We start from the raw sequence: 25,819 nt of genomic DNA on the forward strand, positions 1-25,819 counted from the left end.
TGAGACGCTTGAGGACAAAAACAAAAGAAATTGCAGCTTCTGTGGATCGAACACAGTACCTCCAGATACCGCACAGAATGCTTTAATAACCAAAGTGGAACTTCAGTCTGGCGCTCTCCCAAGTGAGCTAAAGCTGCTTCGCTGAATCATTTCGAAAAGGTTAGTGTTTATATTCCTTGCGTTATCTTGTAATGACATCAATACAAGGCTACTATCGCAATGTAATCAAGTACTAGAGATGCCAGGCGGGATCGATTGTCACTGATGGATCATAGCAGACGGGAAGGAGAGAATATGTCTTGGGTACTCTGCAAAACAACCACGACCTCGCCGAAGGGGTATACCTGAACTCTAGACCATTAAAGTCCCAGCCTTCCAGCCAATCATCCCTATCTTAGAAACCGCCAAATGCAACCACCTATAAAAAAACATTAGGGTACGTATGTGCTCTCGAACAAACAAGAGAAAATTGCATGTGAATGAGCCTTATATCAAATTTAAGGGGAGAAGGCAACTCGCGTCCCAATCGTGCGATGTGGACCAGTGAACAATCTTGGCTTCCGAGAATGCGTAAACACCAACTCCAGAGTGCTGATCGGTCTTTTGTGTGCTTCGCCCAGGGGTATAAAGTGAGCAGACCAGACATAAAATTTGATCACGAACAATGAATGTCGATGATGCCTTGGGAGGTGGCAGATCTTTCAAAATTAATCATCAGGATTTTGCAGCCTCGACCTCAGCACTGACAAGGAACTGCTATTGGCAAGCTATTGATATCTCTGCCAGTCGTGGGGGAGCCCGGCGGAGCTGCTAGGCGGCGGTGCCCATCCCTGCATGCCACCTTGTTGAGCAGGGCTGGCTTGAGGAGCCATGTTGAAATGTTGGGGGCTGGGGCTGGGTTGATACATGCTACGATTCATGCCCGGGAAAGCATTGCTCATAGGGTTCATCGGACCATAACCCATTGCGCCTCCCATTTGCGATGGTGGTGGCATTGGTGATTGCTGCGTCTGCTGCTGCATATGCTGGTTGTACTGCGGAAGATGATGCGCCTGAGACAACGGAGAAGGCTGTGGCTGCGGAGGAGGCCACATCTGCCCTTGAGGATAACCATAACCCGGGGTTGGCTGTCTCTGCGACATGGAAGACATGCTCATCGCAGGTGACGTCTGATGCATCTGCGCGGATGGCAACTGCTGATGGATCGACCGCACAGGCGACGGCATAGCGTTGTGCTGATTTGGTTGCTGCGGTGGGAGTATGCCATGCTGGCTAGGGTTCATGTTGGATATGCTGTGTGAGCGCTGGGGCGACTGCATGTTTTGTGGTGCTACCGAGCTCATATCAGCCTCAGATGGCATCTGGGGTTGGGGTGGCGGTGTTGGTGGCTCATGAGGTCTTCGCCAATAATCGTGGTAATACTCGGAGCGCACAACTCGCTGCTGAGTCAAGGACTTGTTGAAGTCGGCGGCTTGAGTGGCTTGATTGAAGATTTCGGGCGCACTGCTCGGCTGAGTGCGGTCCACATAAGCGGGACCGGAGAGTTCCTGTCGTGGACGTATGATGTGACTGAAGTCGTTGGCTCTGGGATCATCATCCGGAGTCATAGCGACCATGGGCACAGGCGCAAGAGTGTGGGGATGTATGCCGGGTGGGACAGGGCCGAGTCCACGACCGTCGCTGTAGATGATGTCTCCTTGGGGCATGGCAGTGAAGGCACTGACAGTGCTAGCCTCTGCAGCGGCTGCTTCTCTCTGCTTTGCCGCACCAGGTCTCTTTTCTCCCGCAGCATCTTGCTCGGTGAAGCCTTGCGATCTAGCCTTGGATTCCCAATAGTCATCGCGTACGCGACGGCCGTTGACGATGACACGACTGCCGAACTGGCGGAACATGGAACGTGCGGTGACGATGGCAATTTGTCTCGATCGGTACGAGTAAGGTAGAATTTCCTGGTGGATGAGGTTGTCCTTCTCGGCTTGATTGGCAATAATCTTGAAGAGCGATCGGTTCTTGTTGAACAAGAGGTACGAGTCTCGGTAGCCAAGCTGGCGCGCACACTCGGTTGCGAGCATAAAGAGCTTCTCGCCGCGATTGGGTACATTGAATGTCCTGATGCGGTACTCGCGGCCGTCAAGCAGATAACCATTCAGAGTCACCTTTTGCTCTCCGGCGTCATCGATCTCGCGCGGAAGGTATTCGTCGCCCTCGGGTCCTACCTGGTCCGTGGTGTGATCTCTCACAGTCGGAAGCGCCTTGACGACAGCGGCCTTGCCACCAGAGCTTGGAGTGGCGCGCTGAGGTGAAGCGTGGCTGGGCGAGGACTGATTGACGCCGTGTCCCTTAATCTGAGGAGTATGCGCCGCAAGTGGGGACGACATTGGTAATTGCTGCGGTGCCATCAAAGGGCTGTCGGCGTTTTTGGACTTTGGTGGTCTGCCTCTTTTTCGCGGCTTGGATTCGTCTATGAACGGCACGTCGATACAGTTAGCTTTGCGTGGACGGGCAAGTGGTTGCGAATAAAGCAAAGAATGGACTCGATCGTACCCGCGTCACCTTCACCCGCAGCCAGCAGCGCGCTATAGTCTTCCGGCGATCGGCTGCGCTTTAATCCGCGTGAGTTGTGTTTTGTCGAGGATGTATTGGCGTGGTTATTCTGTGCTGCATCGGACGTCAGTAGGGTGCTGCTGCTGCTGTTGTTGTGTTACAAAAAGGTGCAGTCAAGCAGGAAGGTAGAGAAGAGCAAGCAAGTAAAACAGGCAGGCATGCGATCAAAAGGGCAAGCGAGAGCGCGATGAGGCAACGACGCGAGAACGACGCCGCAAGAACGGTGCGAGACGGTCTGAGGTCCGTACCGGCATTCAAAGCATTTAAAGCAGCAGGATTAATGGTTCCTGACGGGTCCATCCCGTGGATCCGTGGATGGGTTAGTAGTCACAACGGCGACTGTACGATATGAGATGCAGACAGCTTCCCATGTCTCCCCAATCGACGCGACGACCAATTGTGCTTCGAGATGTGAAGCTCAAGCCCGAAGCCTCGGCCCTGCGCTGCGCGCGGTGGCTTGAGCGGTGTAGCAGCTGTGCGACGACGAAAGCCCAGAGCAAGCGTGCGCTTCAGAACACAGCGACTCAGACGAAGGTTTGACTACTACGACCTTTGGGGGACCTTGTGGACTTGTGCTGCCAGGGATGATGTTGACGACGATGATGGAAGGATGATAGTGGTGATAGTGATGATGGTGATGATGATGATGATGCTGATGCAGCAAAGAGTGGAGATAAGCTCGCGGGACGAGATGTAAGAACCGGGATCCAGGTGCGGAGGAAGACAAGCGAACACTTGCCGCAAGGACCTGTTGGAACACACCTAATAATTTTTCCTTTGAAAGGACTGCAAAGAGAAGACGCAAGGCTGACGCTTCTACGCAAAGACGCCTTTCCCAGAACTGCGGGCGGGAAGCAAGTGCAACCTGAACCCTCGGACGGGGTGACGTTAGCTTTTGACTCTGGGACCACTCGAGGGGACTGTACAGGTATCGCATTGCATCGCATCACTGAACGGGAATCACTGACCCGTTGACGTCGGCGATCCGAGGCTGAATTGTCCGAGCGCCTCTCGTCTGCCAATCTGAACTTAACTCAGGCCGACTGAGCCAACTTACAGTACCTTGCCTCGCTGTACCGTGACCTGAACCTTGACCTATCTTGGCTTGTTGTATCGAGTCAAGTAGGTACTTAGTTGTCTGCATGACGAGAGGTCAGGTTCACCATCATATACTCTTGTACTTGTGATATTCGCGTCCGAATGTGCTCGTGCTCTGCACGCCTTAGGCCACAAGCCTCTATTATATGGTCACTGCACCATGATAGACGACTATATCTAGCAGCTAATGCGCCGCTGGAGCGATAGGGGAGACAGGGGCAAGCAGACATAACCAAAGTGATTGGCGCATTCGACGACCTCGAAGTAAGGAGCGAATTAGTCCGAGTCATGTATGAGAACATACCTATCGCAAGACTATTTCACACAATCTCCGCTAATCAATAAATAGACATCGCACACCGAAAAGGGGCTTGTTAGTGCGCATATCGAGGCAATGCTGCTATGAACCTAGCCTGTGCCTCTGTTGCACCTGCCAACTGACCGGCTCCATCTGACAGTGTCTCGCTCATGTGGCGTTGACGCCCTTATCCCTTTGCTGTTCAAGTGAGCGAAGATCGCGCCCGCGGACACGGGGTGTGAGTAGCTATACGACCTTTCCTCTAGTGCAAGTAGTCTGCCAATCATCGTTTCCGCCTCAAATGCCTCTGGAAAACAAGACTCGAATTTGCTCTCCTGTGACCCAATTTATTAGCTCTGATAGAAAGGCATTACAATGTCTATCGCAATCGGCCTCTGAGCTCTAGAGTATCATCCGCCGCGCCGTCGCATCCTATCTGGTATCTCTGTCGGACGCTCGCCTCCTCCCGCACTATCTGGCTGCATGTCCCTCACTCAAGCAAGGCAGGCAGCTATCGAATCATCAGCGCTGATAGACGTGCATAGAGTATCACGCGCGCGCCCGCAGCAGGGTCCATCAGCGAATGTTCGTCATCAAGCTAGCCTCTGTTGGTGTCGGATCTTCGATATTCTCGCAGGCCATGGGATGATTTCAGGGAACCACGAAGAGTCGCCTCGTCAGGACGTTCCATTTTGGGCCTCGAGGAATGTTGCTCACCCCGCGGCGACGTTGATGGAGTTGAAGCGAAAACTTACTCTTAGATTAGCGCGGCTGGAGTTCTGTGTACTCGAGAAGTCAATGACCGCTCCACTTGTGTAGTAGTAAGCCACTCGCTAGCGACAAATAGATAGAGTGCAGCCACTGCTGTATCAATCCCTGCATCCTACGCTTCAAGTATCTATTCACCCACGTGAACGCTGTCGCCAAGTCGCAATAGCACTCCACTGCAGCTAAAGTCAAGGTTGCGGGCCTCGCCCGTCGCATTGCGGGAGTGCTAGCGAAGGTTTCAGGAATATCTTACACAGCACAGTCGCCATAAACAACAAGCACTCTAAGCAGGGCATTAGTTTCTCCGAAGCGATCAGTTCCGGCGTTACAGTATAATTGAATCACTTGTCCTAACCGTTGACTGTACCCCTGTCATGAGAGCATATCGCGACAATCTCTCGTTTTTCAGAGATCAGGATGCGGCTGCACAGCTGCCTGCTCGGAGCTCATGGAGACGTGCATATGGGCTGTAGCAAAGCGTCGTCGATCACCCGTTTGTGGATAGCGACATTCTAAGCATATGGTTCTCGCGACATGGCGCTGGGAATGTGATCTTCCTCGGAGTCTACAAAGCTACGCGCTCTCAATCGTGACGGAAATGTTTTGCAGCAATGACAATATGCTGCGGATGTTGATATTCGGAAGTCTGATCTTGGCACATGTCTTTTTCCAGTCACCAAGTAATTATTCGCACTTGGCGTCCGCTGCCTTGTGCACGAACTGCTGGTAAACGTTCTATAAGCGGGACTAAGGACTACTCAAATGCGAAGGTTCACAATATATATCATGCATTTCCCCTGGCTGCACCAGCATCAGCACTGTTGTGCGAAAACTCTGTAATTCATCAAGCTCACTAGCAAGCTCTAAGGCATGTTTATCGACGACGTGATAGCGCGTATGCAAAGTTATGACGAGAAAGCTCCGGCAGGTCGAGACGGGACCACGTGAATAGATAAAGCACGTAATTTACAGGCTGGGAGATTCAATGAAACGTAGTGACCATGCTCAAGAAGCCCCACTGGAACAGCAGTATGTGCATTGAAGCTTTTGAGACTTTTATCTTAAGATAGCAATCTGTACGGTGGAGTGGCTCATCCGGAGCAGGTCTTTGCCAACGGATGGCACCAGACTGAAGCAATGACCACGGTGTAATATAGACGAAAATCGTTGAACGATGCATGCATCTGTTCAATCCAGCCAGCTCTACCTGCTCATGATCTCTTCGATAATCAGCCGCAACGTTGTAACAAACTACTTCACTCGCCTGCATTCGTAGTTTCTCTATAATCGGCATCCTTGGTGCAGACTCATGTCTGATGGTTCCTGGACATGATGGACCACATAGAATTAGCGAAATGAACGATCAAGGAGAAATCTCAATATGTTGCGTCGATGAGAGATTGTAGATTGATATGTTTGATTGAAGCCTGCAAACATCAAGCATACGGATCCAGACCTTGCACAATCTTACTTGTGTCTTCCTCACTGATATCATGGAATCGCTCTTCATGGAGAAAATTCAGCATATACTTGTGATGGTCCCTCCAATCACACTCAAGCCTCGCTGAGAGTGTACGTCGTAATACTGATATAAGGGTAGGGGGTTTCGGTGTTCCGTCTGGATATGCCATTTGGCGGATCTCCATCCGATCGTACTCGCTCTCAAGTAAGCTATAGGCAGGCTCGTCAGTATCGGTGCTGACCCGATCCGCGATATGATAATTACCTCATGGCGTTAGAATCCTTTTCCAAAAGCGATAGGAGAAACTGAGGTCCATGCTGGAGTAGCAATTCCAAGCAAGCAAGCTCCATTTCTGCTCTGAACGCAGCGCACTGGACGGGTGCTGAAGAATTTAGGATGTCCGGACCATTCACCCGTAATTGGTGTAATGATAACGTCAGGGAGAAAAGTAGAACTAAAAGAGATGTGCAGGGCAAGGACCTGATGAGCGTAGCCTGGGAACCACCAGAGCCTTGACAGACTTAGCAAACAGTACTCCCAACACCTGACATAGAGTGCTTCTTACCAACATCTTGTAACCGGAAAAGTAGGCACAAGCCTGTGCTATGTATCTTGATTGATCGAGGTATCATCCATCCTTGTTTTCCTTCTCGTTCGCCGATATGGACGCAATTGTGCTCGAGACGACCAAGGATATCCCACCGCCGTTGTACCTCTGACACGGTGGAGTATTTTGAGGCTTCTTGGAAGAGACTAGGAAACATGTTCCGACTGGAAGACGGAAACTGGGACTGAAGTAGGGCATTGGTGATGGTGTTTTCGAAGCTGCGCAAGATGTCGTCGAAATTTCGACACACAAGTCTCAGGTTGCATAAAGTCCTTTGTTCCCATTCTACCTTTGTGATGGTGTCTATGATTAATTCTGTTGGAAGCCTAACGAGTCCAAATTCGGAGGGAGTTGCTATGGCCATTTTGAGTATGCCGCCGCTGGGAGTGAGGTTGTGTATGAAGTCTGAGTTCATGGAATGAAAGTGCAAAGATCATGAATTTTCCAGCGTATTGATGCTCCATTTTGTCTTGTAAAGGCCATTGGAAACACCTTGATGGAAGAACAAGCGTCATGAGCTCGGTTTGCTCACTGTTTTTGGAGGTCGGAAGGTACTGTAGATGAACTTCAACAAGCACCTTGATGGTCATGTACGCACAGCACAATACGAGCACATGTTATCCCCAAAAGCCGTAAATGTCATCGTACTCCGGGCTTCTCATATCGTGATGGATTGCACTGTCGGTGAACTTACGGTGCGCAATTCACTCATCAAGCACGCAATCTTGCCATTGACAGTCTGTCAGAATCGTGCCAGCAATACAGCATCACGATGTTGGACTTTGGTCTTGTGTTCAACAAGGCGAAATGCGGTCGCTGAACGTTACTGGTAATACAGACTCTCATCAGACTGATTGTGGTTACGGGCTCCAGAGAATCTTTTTCGTCATATCCTGCTCATCTCTCCGACAAGATGCCAATGTACAGTAAATTCAATGAGAACATCACGGTAAGCGATAAATACCGCATGAGCTCTGACTAGCTTCGCCTGAGCGCTGAGCAGGCCCATAGGTGTGAGGTGCATCTCGGGATGTCTCATAGGCAAAGGTCGGCAGTCAGACAGTTCCGATCCGGGCGCAACGGCCACTCATTCATGAGGTAATAGTGGAAGTAGAACTACAAGTACAACTTGAAGCCCGTGCTACGCCAGTCTGTCTAGTAGGTACCGTAAGAAAAGGTTCGGTCACGCAAAACATTTTGAGACCGAGAACACCTTGGCGACTATTTACACTTTAAGCCTCATTCCGCATCCAGAGAAGTAACACCAACATTGTGATAATGATGAACGATCACTTTCGACAAGGTATACCGAAGGGAATGAACACTCTGGGCTGTTTCAGGATGGACATCTGTACTTGTACTTTCATGCCCAGGGATGCAATAATTACTCGCTGCCGCTCGCCCGCAAGAAAATGACGCGGCGTGAAGAAGACTGGGGGTTAGCACGCGACCGGTTGCGGGCGGTAGCTGGACTACTCTTAGCCTACCCTCCTAGCTGGTTCCGCTGGGTTTCCGAGCAAAGACACGCCTCTGGAAATGCATGACAATTGACACGGGGAGAGTTGACGAGTAATTGTAATATAAAATGTGACGCACCTCTAGGGCATACAGCAAGCTTCGGATTCGCACAGTCGTCGGGCACATCAAAGCGGGGTCTTCTCGGAGCCTTTACCGCAACACACTGCACATGCAAATTGAACAATCAACAGCGACTCATCTCACACGCAGTCAGCCGGATAGGAGAGGCGGAACGAGCCCGTAGACTGTGGGACCAAGGAACGCCATCTCGTTGCGGAGCTGGAGACCCCGGAATTACCCTTATGAACAGTGGGGTAGTGTGAACGATCGACGAGCCATCCCTTAATACAGATAGGTCAGCGGGATCCGCATTGCTTGTGGTTCCCGCCGTTTTCCAATCTTCTTCCAACACGACGAATCCCTCCATTCACGCAAGTTTCCATCTAGTTGAACAGCGACTCTATTGTAAAAGAAAGATCCCGCACGCAGGAAACAATGTCCGATCTGGCACTGAACAGCGACGGCCCGGATCCGATAGGGCTCGACGGTCTGAAGAGGAAAGCGACCGACGCTGGCCTGCCTGCCAATGGATCGCGGCCTCATAAAAGCGTCAAACGCCGGGCGTCCAAGGCATGCCAGTCTTGTCGCGCCAGAAAAGTTCGGTGTAATGTCGTGGAACAATCGCCGTGTACCAATTGCAGATTAGACGAAGTTGAATGTATCGTATCCGAAAGCAAACGCAAACGGTCCGTAGATGCAGCTTACAATCACTTATTTGTTGTGTAAAGCAACTGCTTATGATCATACAGGAAGTGGTCGAAACCTGGCAATGAAGATGCAGAAGCGCAGTGCGAGTCTAGAACCAGAGAAAGCAATGCATCCGCCTATTCTCCGTCAAGTGTCCATGGAATAAGCAAGTCAAGCATCAGCTTTCAAGATTCTGGCAGTCATCATGTTCCACACTCTTTATGTGAGTATAAGCAGCCACATTGGAATTTGATTCGAGCAAATCGTACTAATAAACCGAAGATCAAGATTTAGAACCCCATTCATTTCAAGATGGAGCGCGTAGTCGAAGTCACGCACGTTCAATCTCGATACCTCAGGACCCCATTGATTCCACTGCCGTCCCGTCAATGGACCGCACTGCGTCGTTCACTGTGAATAAGCCGCAGTCGCCGGTGTCTTTGGCTAACTCTCTACCATCTTTCATCAAGGCGATACCCACAAAATACGGTGTGGACGACATTGCGTACTTGGTGAAGAAGGGTGCGCTTACTCTTCCTAGCCCGCCCTTGCGCAACGCTCTGTTGGAGTGCTTCATGAGATTCGTCCATCCCTACATGCCTCTGTTGGATCTACATGATCTACTGGATACAATCGAGAGAAACGACGAGAACACGGCCATCAGCCTGCTTTTGTTCCAGGCTATCATGTTTGCGAGCACGGCATCCGTAGATATCAAGTATTTGAAGGCTGCGGGATATATGACTCGCCGAGACGCGCGGAGAGACTTCTTCCAGAAGACGAGGGTGCGTATACCAAGACTTTGCGACTCACGCGCCAATGGCTAATCTGCGAATCAGCTCCTTTATGATTTTGATTACGAAACCGATAGGATATCCTTGATCCAAGCGCTTTTGCTCATGACTTACTGGTATGAAACACCAGACGATCAGAAGGATAGTCACCATTGGATGGGTATTGCTGTGTCGCTGTCACATACCATTGGGCTTCACCGGAATCCCGAACGCTCCAACATGGGCTCTAAGCGAAAGCGGCTTTGGAAACGCATATGGTGGTCTACCTTCATGCGCGATCGCCTGATCGCTCTCGGTATGCGTCGACCTACTCGGATAAAGAACGAAGACTTCGATGTGCCGATGCTGGCTATGGAAGATTTCGACATCAAAGTTCGCCCTGCTACCTCATCATCTGTGGTGAATTGTAAGCTGCAATACGACACCAACATGCAGCGAAACCTGGCTATCATGTGCATCGAGAAAGCCAAGCTGTGTATCTGCATCAGCCACGTCCTTTCGACTCAATACTCGGTCCTACACAACAACCACGGTCTCCAGAACAGCGATGGCAACACCAAGAGTACCATGTTACTTGTTGCACGTAAAGATGATCCCGAAGGAAGCGAAGTGCGATCGTGCGACGAGAGACTGCGCCGTTGGAAGTCAGAGTTGGCCCCGGAGGCCGAATATCACAGGGCGACCGCGGAGGGAGTCGCACGCGGGGAGGACTGCGTCATGCTCAACCGCTCGTTACTTCACATGGTCTATTTTGCCACGCTATCTGCACTGCACCGGCCGCAGGTGCTACCGTCAACAGCCTGGCCTGCTCGCAAGGCTGCTCTTGAGGTGCTCGACACGTCGCGCAAGACAGTCCGCTACGCTGCCAACAAGATCACGTCGATTGCACAAAATCTCGCGGAGACAGATCTCGTCCGATTCCTGCCGACATCAGGCATTACTGTGCTACTACCAGCCATCATCATTCATCTGCTGGACATCAAAGCTCCCGAAGAGGCCACGCGGCGAGCAAGCCTGCAAGGATTTTGTCAGTGCATGCACATCCTCAACAAGCTGCGCGACATCTACGCGGCCGCAGACTACTCGACCGCATTCCTCGAGGCAGCAATACGTAAAGCGGAGATTACACTCCCAAAAACGGACAGCGAAGCGACGGCAAAGCAGCACAACATGCCCGTCAAGGATCAGATGCGGATCAACAAGCAGATCGCGGGACTCTCGCGTGGAAGGCTCCCTCGGGTCGAAGACACAAGTCGTCTGACGCCGCCACCAGACATCGGCGCGACGAACATATCAGAGACAGCCACAAATGCCGCAACCGCAGCCGCCGCTGCCGCCGCCGTCGCAGACATCACCCCCGGCATCGAACCCACGCCAACCTCAGACGAGTACCTAGCGCAATCTCTAACGCGCATGCTGGCCTCGACGCCACCAGACTCCGACAGCCAGTTAGACACCAGCTTCGGCGGCGCAAACCCCGCAGCAGCAGCGACAACGACAACAACAACAACAACAACAACAACAGCAGCAGCAGCAGCAGCAGCACTGGGCAGCTACGACCTCGGCGACTTCGAGCCAGACTTCGACGCTCTAGTCAACCTCGACGCGGCCGGCGAGGCGTTCGCGCTAGACGATGGCGCCTTCCCCGTCATGGCTGGCGAGGGCGCGGGCTTCTCGCTCGATAACATGGATTGGATGAAGGGGTTGACGGAGCTGGAGGACGCCGGGCTGTTGGATACCGAGACGCCTTTTTAGTACAAAGATCTGCGATATGAAAAACGAGAACGGGGGAAATATCGAGAAAGGGTTTGATGTGAATGGAACATGTTTCAAAAAGGAGGGACGGGAGGTTTGGAGGGGGGGTTTTCCATTGTACATAAGGTTTTCTTCTTTTCTTTTCGATGTGTGCATATAATTTATCATCTCTCACGAGCGATAAAGAAAGCATGGGCACGGGCACAGAGTGGGGGCATGGATTGGAGAACGAGATAGACGGGTCAGGGGAGCATTTTTTTCTGCGTCTTTATTTCCTTATTCAAAGGGGATGTTTACATAAACACGAAATGATCATACATGCTACTGCAACAGTGTGGTAGGCTTGTTCTCACCACTTCGGTTGTCCTCTTCTTATACCCTGTAGATTCTTCGTCCTCCCAAGATGCATCATGTCAATGCTGGAATAAATACATGCTTCTTGCCCAAGATAGTCACATTGCTACGCTTTTGAAGTGGGCGTTTCTTTTTGTTGTCAAAGCTATGTATAGACAATTTTACAAAGGCGCGTATGAAGTTACTCAGTCCAGAAAGATACTCGAGGTCAAAAAACAAGCTGCAGCTGCAGATTCGGATGGTCGGCTTCATCTCGCTATCACGCAGATCCGTTGTCGATACCGCATTTCCTGAGCGTGTTCCTTGCCGTTGTAATTTTGAGCCCGACTCTGTTTGGTTGGGATTGCGTTAGCGACTTCATGTCAAGCTCAAGGGAACGATCATGACGGCAATAAGAGTCAAGACAAAAGGAACGGGTGGAAGGGCGAGTGAGACAAGATCAAAAAATGGAACAAGAATCATAAAGGAAAAAAAATTGCTGACCTGGCATCCAAATCATAGCTGTCCCATCGAGCCGCCTTCTCAAGCCACTCGGAGCAAACGACCAGATCCGGCTTCGAGGCACGCTCGCCGCCAGACTCGACCCACAGGTTGACAGCCATCTCGTAGTGCGCAACAGGTAGCGTCCAATTGTCTCTGTGGCCACCTCGGATCTCAGCCCATTCGTGGGAGAGCAGCTGTGTGCGTAATATCTCCTTTGCTTCTGCCGTGCGGCTGAGTCTGCTCGTTGTGACTGCACGAAGGAAAGAGAGGATTGCTTGTTCGTCGAAGCTTTCGCTCTTGGTCGTCGTCGTCGTTGTTGCTTCGTGCAGTACTGCGAGACTGTGCTCCAGGTCTTCCGGTCGCATTCGCTTGTATCCGTTCCAGAAGTATATCATTTCCTCTACTGGGGCGACGCCTACAGCGTCTACGAAAGGGAGATGAAGTTCCGTCGCTCGGGCTTCCCACTTGGCAATCTTGCGGGTGACGAAAGCGTCGAAGGGGAGTTGTTTGGCCATGAGACGCTTCTTGCCTGCATGACTGGGAACGCTTCGCAGGAGTTTGGTGGCCTCTTCGGCGTGCTTTTTGGCTTGCGGCGGATTCGTGATTTTGTTTTCCCTGTACATCTGCACATGGCAGCAGCCAGCAATGTAAAAGTACAAGCCATGAGACCAATTGTTGAGCTTCACGCATGTGAGGAAGGCATCGGCGCAGTCTTGGTAGCGGTGTAGATACATGCTGTTCAGACTGCGCTCGAACCATTGCAAGGCTTCGACTTGCTTGAGCGGACTTTTGTTCTTGCGAGGATCTCCCACCTCGAGCGCGGATTCGAGCTTCTTGTCGCCAGCTAGCAGTCGGGCTTCTTCTAGCAGCCACAATCGTGATTGCGGAAATCTTGAGCGCATTCTTGCGAGTAGCGCTCTCAGTCTTTGCTCCGGATAGGCGCTTTGAGAGACGATGTCACAGAACCCTACCATACCATTGTAGTAGCCTAGAGTGACCAGACCTGCCATAGCCCCGTTGATTCCGTTGATCTCGGCATGTCTTATCGCCCGCCAGAGCATGGCGAGACCCTCGTCACGGTCGCCCTTGAAGCCCACGACGTATAGTAATTTGGAGAATGCAGGTGGGACCATAGAGAGCAGCAGCTGTAAGATGCCGAAAGATAGGTTCATGCTCGAATGAATGAACAAGTCGATGGGATGTTGCGTGAGCTCGTCGAACACCGCATCTTCAAGCTCAGCACTTTGTACGGTCGCACCCTCCGACTCGTCCGACTTTAGGTCTAAGTTGTCCAGTTTCGATGCAAGCTTTTCGGATTCCAGATGTCCTTGATAGCTGGCAGGAGTCGAGGAGTCGAGATCTTCGTTTGCGTCCTCGAAGTCCATCTCTTCATCGTCCGAGGAAGCCTTCGTGTCGCTCTTTTCTCGGTCATCAGCCACCATAGGGGGCTTCTTCATACTACTTGTAGAAGCTAGCGATAACCTAGAACTGTTGACCGAGTTTCCGGCGACGCTCATCGAGCTTCTGGTTCTCAGATATCGCTTTTCGGCATCGGCTATCGCCTGTAGTGTCACGTAGGCCTTCCTGAGCTTGTAGAATCCTCGCAGACTCTCAGAGAGACTTTCTGACAAGACAGCAACGACGGCGCCCATGAGCTGCGCTTCAGCTTGGCACACTGCATACTCGCTACCAGCAGGGTAGATGTTGGACTTATGAGCGTGCCGATGCGCAACTCTCTGGGACTGATAGGCAGAATCCTCGGCGGCGGACAGGGCTTCGGCCGCTTGCTTCATCACCTCGGGTTCGAATCCTAGACAGCCGAGTGTAAATGGACTGGTGTAGAACCAAGGAAGAAAACATCAAACGACCTACCGAGAGTTGCTCTTATGAAAGCCACAGTACCTTTGCCCAGCTACTTGAATATGTACTGAGCATGCGTTTCTTGCAATAGCAGAAGAAGAAGCGCCTTCCGGATTTGCTTACCTTGTGGAAAGGCGAGTTGCCCTTTGACAGCAATGTGTCGGCAGTCTCGACATCATCGTTCAAGATATGCAAAACAGAAGCCAGAGCGTCTTCTACTACAAGAAAAGGGCATCAGATGGCAAGATCGCGTGAACTGATTTATGGGTGGATACGCGGCAGACGTACAGGCTTTCGGCTCATCCAAGGCAGTCAGCGATTGCGTAGAAGCGTTCTTGCTTGCTCCGAGCCATCCTCCCACTCTTTTCATTATTGTGGCAAGAAACGAGATGTACTCGAAAGTAAGCGAATCCGGGTGTTCCAATGAAGCCGAGTGCAGTAAGAGAAACAGACACAAACAAAACAGCAATGGAAACGAAGAATCAGCAAGCCTGTTCACCGACAACAACCCTTAAATTTACACATGTACAAGTATATGATTCTTTCTGGGAATGTAGTGGTCAGACGAAAGGTAGAGAGAGATGCACGTGGAAGTCGATCCTGAGTCCAGCCGCCCATCATTGCCCATCAATGATGTTGTGAAGCCCGGACGGCCTGGATCGGAGAAAATGATAAGGTAAGCCCGTGGAGTAAGCGGGACGTCATTGTGGATGAGATGAACCTAGGTGTAAGGAGGTAGCCTTATGAGGTAGCCTTATGAGGTAGCCTTATGAGGTAGCCTCATGAACTGAATGCGCGATTTTGGGGGAGGGAATGGTAGGACTTTGGGTGGGCTCAAACTAGACCTTAGACAGTACAGTATCTTGGGGTGTTTGTCTTGTTTGCCCAGTGTGTTGCGCGTATACCTTAAGCTACAAGTGTGAAGTACAGCTCGGGACTTGGAAACACCGATGATGATGGCTTAACACTGAGCTACTGTACACTAAGTACATCTATCACGCTGATACTCAACTTCATAACGCACATCATCAACCCACGAAATCAATATACCACATCGCTCCATCGACCCAGAGACACTTACTAAAGTCTTACCAATAGTCCACACATAGACCACACGACATTACCAAGTGCCCTCACACCTGGCAATCCACCAGACACAATCAACACCAACCACCAAACCACCCACCATGTCCGGCGCAGCAGCCCCCAACAGCGCAAGCACAAAGTCGACCACCAACGACTCCAAGGACGTCGCAGCAGTACCAGCGCAGAAGCCCGTGGCGCAGCTAGAAGAAGACGATGAATTCGAGGACTTTCCCGTAGAAGGTACGGCCCCCCCTCACACCCTTGCCCTCCCCTCTCTCGCTTCTCTCTCGCGCGCCTACGAAGAATCCACAAAGAGCGACAAACTGACAAGAAGACCGAGAATCCAGACTGGCCCGCGGAAGAAGAACTCGGCTCGTCGGCTTCAGGCTCAGCATCAGGCACGACGCACCTGTGGGAGGAGAGCTGGGACGACGACGATACGAGTGATGATTTCTCGCTGCAGCTCAAGTATGTCTTTACTTCTCTTTCTGTCACTCACTCCCCCAAAAGAGAAGTCGATGGAGGCTGATTTGAGAATGACAGAGAGGAACTCGAGAAGATGGGTGGCAAGTGATTCTTTCGCTAGCGGCGCCGTACAAACGTGTACCTTAGGCTGGTAATGTAACTTCTCCCCGTCTGCTGGTGTTCAAGAGATATAGCATCAGGACGGAGCAGACGAAGAGAGAGGGGAAACAGAAGGGAGAATCGAACCTGAGATTCCGATGGAAAACATGACAAAAGACCGTCGAGGAGAGAAGAAAAAAAGGACACTAGATTGATGAGGGGCCGATGAATGCCCTGCTCTATACTGCAAACTACAACATTCCCCTAATGATGACGATCCGGACGGGGAGGGGTTTGTGCACGTCAAGAGAGAAGAGAGTCTCGAGTCGATGGTTATCGGTGGGAACTACATCACAGTCATCATGAAGTGAATTGCGAGATAGGCAGTATTCGACATGACCACAAAAATTATAAAAACATGAAAAAAAAAACGTTTGTTGGTATTGTTTCTTCTTCTTGGGCCAACTATAGACTTGATCTGTCGGCTCCTCTTCCTTTTTCATACCCCAGAGCCCGTGTCAGACAAAAGATAACCTCGAATTTCATCTCATCGTTTCTCTCTCCCTCTTGTTCTTTTACTTACTGGAGAGAGCGGCGACACCAGGCAGTTCCTTGCCCTCGAGGAGCTCGAGAGAGGCACCGCCGCCGGTAGACACGTGGCTGAGCTTGTCCTCGACACCGTACTTGGCGGCGACGGTGGCAGTGTCACCACCACCGATGATGACAATCTTTCCGTTTTGTGCGGCCTCGACGGCGGCGTTCATGGTGCCCTTTGTGCCGTTGGCGAACTTCTCAAACTCGAAGACGCCGGGGGGGCCGTTCCAGAGGATGGTCTTGGCCTCGTCGATGGCGGCCTTGTAGGCCTTGAGCGACTTCTCGCCGCAGTCGAGACCCATCCAGCCGTCGGGGATACCCTCCTCGTCGGTGGCGGTCGAGGTGTTGGCGTCCTTGTCGAACTTGTCGGCGGTGATGTAGTCGCAAGGGAGAACAATCTTGACGTTGTTCTTCTTGGCCTTCTCGACGAGGTCCTTGACCGTCTTGCTGCCGGCCTCATCGAACAGAGAGTCGCCGATCTTGACACCCTCGAGCGTCTTCTTGAAGGTGAAGGCCATGCCACCGCAGATGATGAGGCTGTCGACCTTGCCGAGGAGGTTGTCGATGAGCTGGATCTTGTCCGAGACCTTGGCACCACCGAGGATGGCGAGGAAAGGACGCTGGGGGTTCTCGAGCGCCTTGGCGAAGTACTCGAGCTCCTTCTTCATGAGGAAACCAGAGGCCTTCTGGGGGAGGTCGACACCGACCATGGAAGAGTGAGCGCGGTGAGCGGTTCCGAAAGCGTCGTCTGGGAGGCAAGGTTAGTCGACCAATCGTTGCGATGCTGCTGCTGCTGCTGCTGCTGCTGCTGCCGCTACTCACTGATGTAGACATCACCGAGGGCGGTGAGGCCCTTTCGGAACTCCTCGACCTTGGCCTTATCGGCCTTGACCTTCTTGCCCTCGGCGTCCTTGCTGCTTCCCTCCTCCTCGGCGTGGAATCGGAGGTTCTCAAGCAGGACAATACCGCCGTCAGTGACGGAGTTGACCGTCTTCTCGACCTCAGGGCCGACACAGTCGCTGGTGAAGGTGACCTTCTTGCCCAAAAGCTTCTCGAGCTCGGCAACGACGGGCTTGAGTGAGTACTTGGGGTTCACCTTTCCGTCGGGACGGCCCAAGTGCGACATGAGGATGACGGCCTTTGCGCCATTGTCGACGGCGTACTTGACGGTGGGAAGAGCACCGACGATACGCTGGTTGTTGGTGATATTCTTGTCGGCATCAAGAGGGACGTTGAAGTCGACCTGAGAGGGCACATTGTCAGCTGATCTTGTCCTTTCCTACCATCCGACAACGAGGCAGCAAGAAGTGGTTGATGCCTGATCATAAACAACTTACACGGATCAGGACGCGCTTGCCCTTGAGGTCGACATCGGTGATGGAGAGCTTGCTGGAGAGAGACATTATGCAGATCTAGTCAAAGACTGTATATGAAGGAGTTGCAGTAGAATGTCAATGGAGTGTTGGAAAAATGAACAAATGGATGGTGGTGATAGAGTTGGTTGAGTTCGGGGTTCGGTAGCTCTGAATTTGTATGCAGCGATGCTTTTCCTAGTGAGGTGGCATGAGAACAGCACATGGTGGGGCAGACAGCAGACATCACCAAGTGGGGGGACAGAGGAAGGCAAATGCGCAAATGTCCGAAGTACCAACGACAGTTGGCTGAGGCCTGTATCATCGTACTTGTATGCCTCAACCTTCGATCACGGATGACAGGTATTTGTGTAAAGAAATTGTTGTTCGACGAGGTAGGTAATTGTTCTCGTCTGCCTCGCTCGACTTTGTAACAGAAATGCGCCCGAAACACCTTGCGCGGAAGCAATAGGCCAGCCTGGCCAAGACCAAGAAATTCGCCGAGCCCGAGAAAACATCACCCCAACACGCAGTGTGGAGAGCGAGGATGAGATGATATTCCGCGCATGATCACGTCGGTCAGCCACAACACTCGCAATCCTCCTACCCCTCCTTACAGCACCTGCATCTACACTTCGTCTGACGAGTTTGTCAAGGAAAGATATGCGGTCCATGCGATACCGATACTGGAAACAAAGGGCTGCGAATAAACCGATTAGCATATTATCGGTGATAACAAAGTGCTGCTGCTTCTTCTTACAATTTGAAATTGAATCGGAATGACGCGGAAGTTGAGCATCTGCACAGCCGGCCATACTATGTAGTTTGCCTTGAGTGCGGGCACGTAGACGTCCTGGAACTTCCTGGCCACCGCCTTGCGACCACCTCCTTCCGCCACAGTCATAAAGGTAAAGAAGCATCCGAGACCGACCGGGGCGAACAGCAGCTGGTCAAATGCTACTCGCTTGAGAGCGGGCAGCGTACCTGCAGTGCTGGTCAGAGGGAATGTGCGACTCAGGAAGGCGAACCATCTGAGCTGGATTGGCGCCATCATGAAACCGTATGCCATGAATCTGGTCAATCTCTCAAAGTCAAAGGGAGGAGGGAGATGGCTAGACTCGGGGATCAAGTCCTCTTCGGGCCATGGTATCTTGCGATCCAGCTCGTGGATCTCCACGGCGTAGAAGTCATCGTCGTTTGCTCCACCGGGCTTTCGAACCGCCCGTTCTCGGATCGCTGTCAAGGTTTGAGCAACAGTGTCTGCAACGCCACCGAGTACCTGCCACATTGCCCTTGTGTAAGTGATCCTTGCTCATAGACACACATGGCTTATCAAAGGCGAGAGGTGAAGAGATATGAGAAGAGAGTGATAAGGAAGACGAGGGACGATGTGGATGAAGCTTACGGCGTTGGTGATCATCGTGGTGAGCACTGTGAGCATAGCATGTCAGCAGCAACATTCATAGCAATCCGAAGTTCCATCATGCCAATTGTACATACCTGGTCGACGACCATAATAGACATTGTATCTCCTCACTAGAAAACAGACACTTGAATCAGCTTTGATGTTGCATACAGCATGCACTACACCGTGACGTATCCGGCTCGTATATGATGCGCGGGAAGGAGCATAGTACCGAGTAAACCCAGCATGATGAACTCGACAAGAAAAACAATCAGATGGAGCAAAGGATAGCGACCCTTGATGAAGGTGATGTATCGTGTAGGTATCTGGCCAGTCGGCCGTCGGTCAAACACAGTTGGCATTGTCTTGTGTCTGTGTGTAAGTGTCGTTGTTTTTCCTTTTTGGCACTTGCACCAGTGTCGCAACAAGTCCGAGTTGCGCTTAGGTTGTCTGCGCCCGAATGTGGATGTGCTGAAGTCACCGTAATGGAATCGGTTGTACAGTGAGGCGGCTGTGATGTCACCGTTGGCCTGTCCGACTGAAATGACTGACGGATGTCAAGGTACTACTACTGACTGCACTGCAATGTGCTTCGGGCGCGCTCGCTCTACTCGTATTCGTGGCGACAGCAAACCTTCGCGACCTGCGCGATGAATATTCAGAGTAATGAAGGGGAACGAAAGGGTAGAACAAAGAAGAAAGGTTGAAATGCCCGGGTCAAGTGATGCGGCATAAAAACCGACAGACGGAAAGTGATTCTGTGGCCTCACTAAGGTAGCCTCAGTAGGGTACTGTGCCTTAGGTAGCCTTCGGATGTTGCGACAGTCACACACAACGTGCGCGTGGCGCAGTCTCGGCCTCCATCTCCCACCCCCAGATTTCAACTTCCCGAGAGCCGATCATGAGTGCATTTCACACACGATTTACACACGTTCATCTCGCTTGATCACTTATCTTTCATTGCGTTATTTGTGATGATGGTGTAATTAGTAGTAGCAGTGAAAGATCCTGGCTTGTTCACTTTCTATAGTGTTTTATTTTGGTAGTTATCCACTCTGCATCTCTCAGCGCCAGCTGCTGGCCTCGCGCCTTCACCTCTCAATGTCTCAAAGACATTGCATTGCGACTCTGGAAGTCAAGGCTATGCTTTTGTCTCAACAATGAGCTGGAAGGAACACACAACCCCTACACCCTGTACAACACTGCTTTTCGTAATGCAACTCATTCTCGCTGATATGCACCAACCTGATTTGAACGCCTTGCTTGCACTCTGCCGCTTAAGACAGGCACGTGATTTTAATAACATCGCTTCCATGTCGTAGAAACACCTACTGAATGTGCAACTCTATGTCCTTTTCGACAATCGTGCTTACATCTCACCAGAGGACCGCCAGTCCACGACCTTCCTTCGCATGTTTTTGTCATTTACATCTTACTTTCTTTTCACGCAGCACCTGCGTTCTTCGCTGCAATCTTCTGGAACAGTGACTTGAGCTTCGATCCTGTCGTTCGCTTGTCAGCGCTTTTGTTTTGAGGCCAGTAGTTCTCAGACAAGTAATTCCTACTCGTATGTTAGCAACACTTTCGACAAAAGTCATTTCATTGGTGACATACCAGAGCTTCTCCTCGACGGCACCGCCCTCGCGCTTGCCCTGAGTCTCGAAGAACTTGCCCGCCGTCTGCAGAGAATCTTTAAGGATATTTGCACGATCCTTGTCGTCGGGCACATGGGTCTTGGTAGCTTTCTTGACGCGTATGAGACAGTCTCGGATTGGCTCAACAAGCTTACGCATGGGATCCTCAGTGTGCGATGTGTGCTTACTTGTACCGTTCGTGGGCGCTGCTCGTGGCGAGTTCGCCAGCCGGTGTGGTTTGTTGCGTGCGTCTGACTCTCGGTGACGCGGTCTGTCCTCGCGATCACCAGTGGATCTGCGATGCGAATGGGCAGGCGATCCTTTATGGACGCCAGAGTTAGGAAAGCGCCGGTCGATAGAGTTGCGGTGCTCGCTTTTGTGCCTGTTGGAGTCTTCGCGCTGCAGCTTGCGTGATGCTCCAGGAGCTGGACTTGCCGAGACACTACCTCGGCGGTCGTGGCGGCCCTTGCTCGCCAGGTGCTTCTTGTTGTTGCGATGGTGGTTCTCCAGAGCCCTCTTAGCGGCCATGTTGGTTCCATTGCTGGTCTTGTCCTTGAGTACGCTGAGCAGGTAGTTCGCACGCCGGACCAAGTGCACTGCGCCAGGTGACTTTGCATTCTTTTCATCGCCCTTGGTGCGTTCCTCTTTGACCCCGACTCTATGCTCTTCGAGGAAGAACTTGTCTCCCATTCCGAGCTCAGTGTCATCACGGATCGCCACCCAAGCGCCGTAGCCGTGTCTCGCAATGCCTACGCAGAGCATGCCATCTTCTCGTGCGCCCCAGGGACAGGAGTAGTGAGCAGGTTTTGAGGCTTCAGGAATGCGGAAGTTGCGCCAGTCACCGATGGACTCGGTCACCTCCTTGAGCATACGCATCTCGATGGGTCGTTCGGTCAAGGTCTCGGCATTCAATCGCTTGACACCTTTGAAGTCGAACAACACAGCCTTCTTGTCTTTCTTAGTGATGGGCTTATTTGATTCGCGCTCGAGAGCATGAACGCGGTCGATCTCCTCTTGTAGTAGACGCTGACTGGTCGACACGACTTCGTCGAGAGTTGCTTTGAGGATGTCGATGTCTCTGCCGATAAGTCTGGCTTCTTTGACCAATTCTTCTCGTCGGTCATCGATGGAACCGAACTTCTCGTGAGCACGGATCAAGTTTCTGACTTCCTTCTCATTCAATGGTCGCTTTGGGTCACGATCGGTGTTCGACTCGACATCAGAGTCAATGTCTGCCGCAGCTTCAGCCGCAAGATCGCGGGCTCGCTTTTTAGCAGCCCTCTGCTCGCGGGAGTCTTCGTTGGGCGCCTTACGTTTCCGGGGCTGATTTTGCTCGATGACTTCCTCAAGGTAGCTCTCGTTCTCCTTGCGCTGTTCTTCGGCCTTGATCTTGTCGAGCTCGTCTTTGGGTATGATTTCATCCCACTCGAGATCAAGTTTAACATCTGTATATTCAAAACTCTTCAGGAAATCTGCGCCACCAGTGGCAGTGATGCCAGCACCTTGCTCTGTATTGTGAATTTCGGCATTCTCAAGAACGGCGTCAATGTCCAGCTCTTCAAGCTTCTTCTGGTTCCCGGACTGCTCAAACATCTTCTGCCCGCGACGTCTGAGTATGCGAGAAATGTCATCTGAGGAGACTGGCTCATTGGTGCCAACACCTGCGGCATCGAGACTTGCCTTGAGCATGTTGGCTTCCTTCTCGGTGATGGCTTGGTGGATGGTGATGTGCTCGAGGATCAGCTTATTGCGGGCACGCTCCAAGACTTCTTCTTCCACAGTGTCTTTCGAGACGAGACGGTAGATACTGACAGGATTCTTCTGTCCAATGCGATGGGCGCGAGCCATGGCTTGGAGATCAGCCTGGGGGTTCCAATCGGAATCGAACAGGATGACGGTGTCTGCTGTCATAAGATTGATGCCGAGACCTCCAGCACGGGTGGACAAGATGAAACAGAAGTCCTTGCTGTCAGGGGCGTTGAAGTGCTCGATGGCTTGACGTCTAGGCCCAGAAGCAATCGTACCATCAAGTCTCTGATACTGGTGTCCGCGCAAGTGAAGATAGTCGCCTATGATATCCAACATCTTGACCATCTGGCTGAAGATGAGGACACGGTGGCCATCTCTTTTCATCTTGATGAGGAGTTGATCGAGCAACATCATCTTGCCGCTGCTAGTGACAATAGCTTTGAGCTGATCTTCTCGACTTGTGCTGCCAGCCAAGATGCGATCCTCGGCGTTAGGAAACATGAAAGGATGGTTGCTGGCTTTCTTGAGTTCCATCATGATATTAAGAAGCGACTGCTTCTGACCGCCTTTTGTGCCAGAGTTGAGGGCGGCATAGTTGCGGGTGAGGATGTTCTTGTAATATTCGAGCTGGACGTCAGACAACTCAACGCGAATGATCTTTTCGGTCTTGCCAGGAAGATCGCTGGTAACGTTCTCCTTGACGCGACGGATCATGTAAGGTGAGATAGCGGTCATGAGCTCCTTCAGTGCTTTTCTTGTGGCATCTGAATCATCTATAGGAATGTCATCGTCGATGTCGATCACTCCAGGCATGAGGAAATCCATGAGGGCAGAGAGCTCCTTCAGCTCATTCTGTAGAGGTGTGCCAGTGATAAGCAAGCGACACGGAGCACCAAAGTCCATAAGCTTAACGTAGAGCTGAGATTCACGGTTCTTCAGTCTATGTGCTTCATCAACGGCCATGAACTGCCATTTGATCTGGGATAGAAATGTTGAGTCAAGTAGAATGTATTCGTAGGTGGTCAACATGACGTTGAACTTGACCTTCTTGGGGTTGTTATCCACCAATAGCTCCCAATCTCGAATGATCTTACGAGAGGCTTCATTGCCGTTGTAGACGACATAGTTGATATCTGGCGTCCAATGATTGAATGTCTCAGCCCAGGCAGGCATAGTAGAGAGAGGGACAACCACTATGAAAGGTCCCTCTTGACCACGATCATGCTTGAGCCAACTCATGAAGGACACCGATTGGACAGTCTTGCCCAATCCCATCTCGTCAGCCAGGATGACGTTGTTGCCCTTGCACCAGTTGTGCGCGAGGAAATTGACTCCAGCAATCTGGAAGTCTCTGAGTGTGCCGTGCTCGATGTAGTCGGGCTGGTTGCGAAAAGGTTTGTAGGGAGAGCGAGTGGCCGGGTTGGATTCACGCTTGTCGGAATAAGGCAACTTCGATGAGCGGTCTAGGTATCGGTCAATCTCGCCCTGAGCCAGTTCACTGACGAGAGTGCCACTCTCCCAGGTGCAACAGTCGTATGGCAGAGCGCGCCATTTGACGTAGTATTCGGTATCATCGTCCCCTTCTCTTGAGCCGATGACTTTCTCGACCTTCATATAATCGGCGAGAGCATCAAGGTATGTCTCCCGATCCAGGATCCACTTCTCGCGCTCTTCGGGTGCCACGTCAGGATCCTGGAGGAGAGCCTGCTCTTCCTGGACAATCTTGCGGTAATAGTTCTCGAGACGGCGATAGCCACGGTACGAGGTGAGCGCCGTCCAAGGCTCCCAGGTGGCATGGTAGTGTGCTTGGCCTTGCCATTTGATCTGCGGTACTGTTAGAATGCCAATGGTGAGTGTGCAAGGAGAAGGCTTTGGATGTGAAGACATACAAAGAACTCGTAGTCGTGCTTATCGGGATGTTTTGTGTCTACGACAAAGTCAGTATGTTCATGCAGCCAACATTTCCAGACCATGATGGGGACTTGCCTTTACCCTCAATCAGTCGGTGATTGAGAACGATGTCAATCGCGGGAGCATCATTCTCGGCGCTGGCCCAGTAGTTAGGCGTGAGGTTCTCAGAGTCATCTTCCTCTTCGAAGTCGTCCCCGTCATCCTCGTTGTATGTGGTGACTTTGGCAGCTCTCCTGGTAGAGAAGCGGACCTCGCTCGTGGTAGGGGTCCCCCGTGATGATGCGCCTTGCAGTCTACGGCGATGCTTCTTTGCGAAGTCGCGGCCACGAGCTCCTCCATAGGTATCAGAGTCCGAGTCGGAATTGGAAGCGGTAGGCTGGCGAGTGGAGGATGGTCGAGTGGAGGCTAAGAAAGGATCAGCGGAGATCAGACAGATGGCCGATGAGGTGGAAAAGGCTACCTGGGCGCGCAGACGCAGCTGGCCTCATCCTCTTGCGGGCTCTGGCAGTGTTCACATCAGAGCCCGACTCATCGTCGTCTTCAGAGCTATCGATCTACATAATCAGTCACAGCACCACTACTGGTTTCAGGGGCTAGAATACACACCACTCGGCGCGATGGGCGAGCGCGTCCCTACAGAAGAATTAGATTCACGAAAGAATTGAAAGAGCGGTGGAAGTTGAGACGTACGCTACGACGGAGCCCGTATAGCTCAGGGTTCTGTTGCATGTATTTGTCGTCATCTACATCGACCTTGCGCTTCCTGGGTTGTGATGAGGTTTCTGATGACAAGCTGTTTCGACGAGACCCGTTGCTCTGGGGAGAAGGAGGCGATTCGGCAGCGTATTCGGCGTCTTCGGAACCGGCGGCGTCTTCCTCGCCTTCTGACTGCGAAGTGACCATATCCTGCATGTCCTCGTTCGCAAGGACCTCCTCCTGCTGCAGGTCTGTCGATGGTAGATTGGACGGGAGGACATCATTGACGTCCGAGAGTTCGCTGTCGCTACGCGAAGGTTGTGCGGCCGCGATTGGGTGGGGTGTTTCCGTAGGTGGAAGGGAAGGATCTTCAAGATCCATAATGAAATCGCAAAGTAGAGAGTGTGATCTCGCGTATAGACAGCTATATGGAAGCGATGGTCAGCGTGATATCTCAAGACGCGGTGAGTCTGGCAGAGC

General features: G+C 51.8%; 8 protein-coding genes across 9 annotated transcripts; 2 read left to right on the forward strand and 6 right to left on the reverse strand.

Annotated features, from left to right (window-relative positions):
- Nucleotides 1-767: 767 nt before the first annotated feature.
- Nucleotides 768-2,904, reverse strand: AAFC00_005328 (uncharacterized protein; the record flags this gene model as incomplete). The annotated part of the gene is made up of 3 exons (XM_069345098.1): nt 768-2,461; nt 2,545-2,658; nt 2,853-2,904. The coding sequence occupies 3 exons, from the start codon at nt 2,902-2,904 to the stop codon at nt 768-770; spliced, it is 1,860 nt and encodes a 619-aa protein (XP_069202926.1).
- Nucleotides 2,905-6,204: 3,300 nt separating this feature from the next.
- On the reverse strand, nt 6,205-7,201 carry AAFC00_005329 (uncharacterized protein; the record flags this gene model as incomplete). Its single annotated transcript, XM_069345099.1, has 3 exons — nt 6,205-6,439; nt 6,495-6,741; nt 6,796-7,201. The coding sequence occupies 3 exons, from the start codon at nt 7,199-7,201 to the stop codon at nt 6,205-6,207; spliced, it is 888 nt and encodes a 295-aa protein (XP_069202927.1).
- A 1,649-nt stretch (nt 7,202-8,850) lies between these two features.
- Nucleotides 8,851-11,651, forward strand: AAFC00_005330 (uncharacterized protein; the record flags this gene model as incomplete). The annotated part of the gene is made up of 4 exons (XM_069345100.1): nt 8,851-9,101; nt 9,165-9,325; nt 9,385-9,887; nt 9,942-11,651. 4 exons carry the CDS (start codon nt 8,851-8,853, stop codon nt 11,649-11,651), a joined length of 2,625 nt encoding a protein of 874 aa, XP_069202928.1.
- A 613-nt stretch (nt 11,652-12,264) lies between these two features.
- AAFC00_005331 (uncharacterized protein) lies at nt 12,265-14,718 on the reverse strand (the record flags this gene model as incomplete). Its single annotated transcript, XM_069345101.1, has 5 exons — nt 12,265-12,334; nt 12,489-14,298; nt 14,361-14,400; nt 14,472-14,566; nt 14,637-14,718. 5 exons carry the CDS (start codon nt 14,716-14,718, stop codon nt 12,265-12,267), a joined length of 2,097 nt encoding a protein of 698 aa, XP_069202929.1.
- Nucleotides 14,719-15,535: 817 nt separating this feature from the next.
- AAFC00_005332 (uncharacterized protein) lies at nt 15,536-16,008 on the forward strand (the record flags this gene model as incomplete). Its single annotated transcript, XM_069345102.1, has 3 exons — nt 15,536-15,674; nt 15,782-15,902; nt 15,978-16,008. The coding sequence occupies 3 exons, from the start codon at nt 15,536-15,538 to the stop codon at nt 16,006-16,008; spliced, it is 291 nt and encodes a 96-aa protein (XP_069202930.1).
- Nucleotides 16,009-16,573: 565 nt separating this feature from the next.
- On the reverse strand, nt 16,574-17,995 carry AAFC00_005333 (uncharacterized protein; the record flags this gene model as incomplete). The annotated part of the gene is made up of 3 exons (XM_069345104.1): nt 16,574-17,340; nt 17,415-17,835; nt 17,930-17,995. 3 exons carry the CDS (start codon nt 17,993-17,995, stop codon nt 16,574-16,576), a joined length of 1,254 nt encoding a protein of 417 aa, XP_069202931.1.
- Nucleotides 17,996-18,572: 577 nt separating this feature from the next.
- AAFC00_005334 (uncharacterized protein) lies at nt 18,573-19,711 on the reverse strand (the record flags this gene model as incomplete). Its single annotated transcript, XM_069345105.1, has 5 exons — nt 18,573-18,644; nt 18,705-19,223; nt 19,350-19,375; nt 19,445-19,480; nt 19,582-19,711. 5 exons carry the CDS (start codon nt 19,709-19,711, stop codon nt 18,573-18,575), a joined length of 783 nt encoding a protein of 260 aa, XP_069202932.1.
- Nucleotides 19,712-20,792: 1,081 nt separating this feature from the next.
- Nucleotides 20,793-25,720, reverse strand: AAFC00_005335 (uncharacterized protein; the record flags this gene model as incomplete). 2 transcript variants are annotated; one of them, XM_069348238.1, is made up of 7 exons in its annotated part: nt 20,793-20,910; nt 20,964-24,556; nt 24,622-24,659; nt 24,725-25,048; nt 25,104-25,197; nt 25,250-25,276; nt 25,334-25,720. In XM_069348238.1, the coding sequence occupies 7 exons, from the start codon at nt 25,718-25,720 to the stop codon at nt 20,793-20,795; spliced, it is 4,581 nt and encodes a 1,526-aa protein (XP_069202934.1). The 2 variants fall into 2 exon arrangements, with proteins under 2 accessions (XP_069202934.1, XP_069202933.1); XM_069345106.1 differs by having other exon boundaries at nt 24,719-25,048.
- Between the last annotated feature and the right edge of the window lie 99 nt (nt 25,721-25,819).

This window comes from Neodothiora populina (assembly GCF_041146345.1).
Source record: "Neodothiora populina strain CPC 39397 chromosome Unknown canker_contig_5, whole genome shotgun sequence".
NCBI lineage: Eukaryota > Fungi > Ascomycota > Dothideomycetes > Dothideales > Dothioraceae > Neodothiora > Neodothiora populina.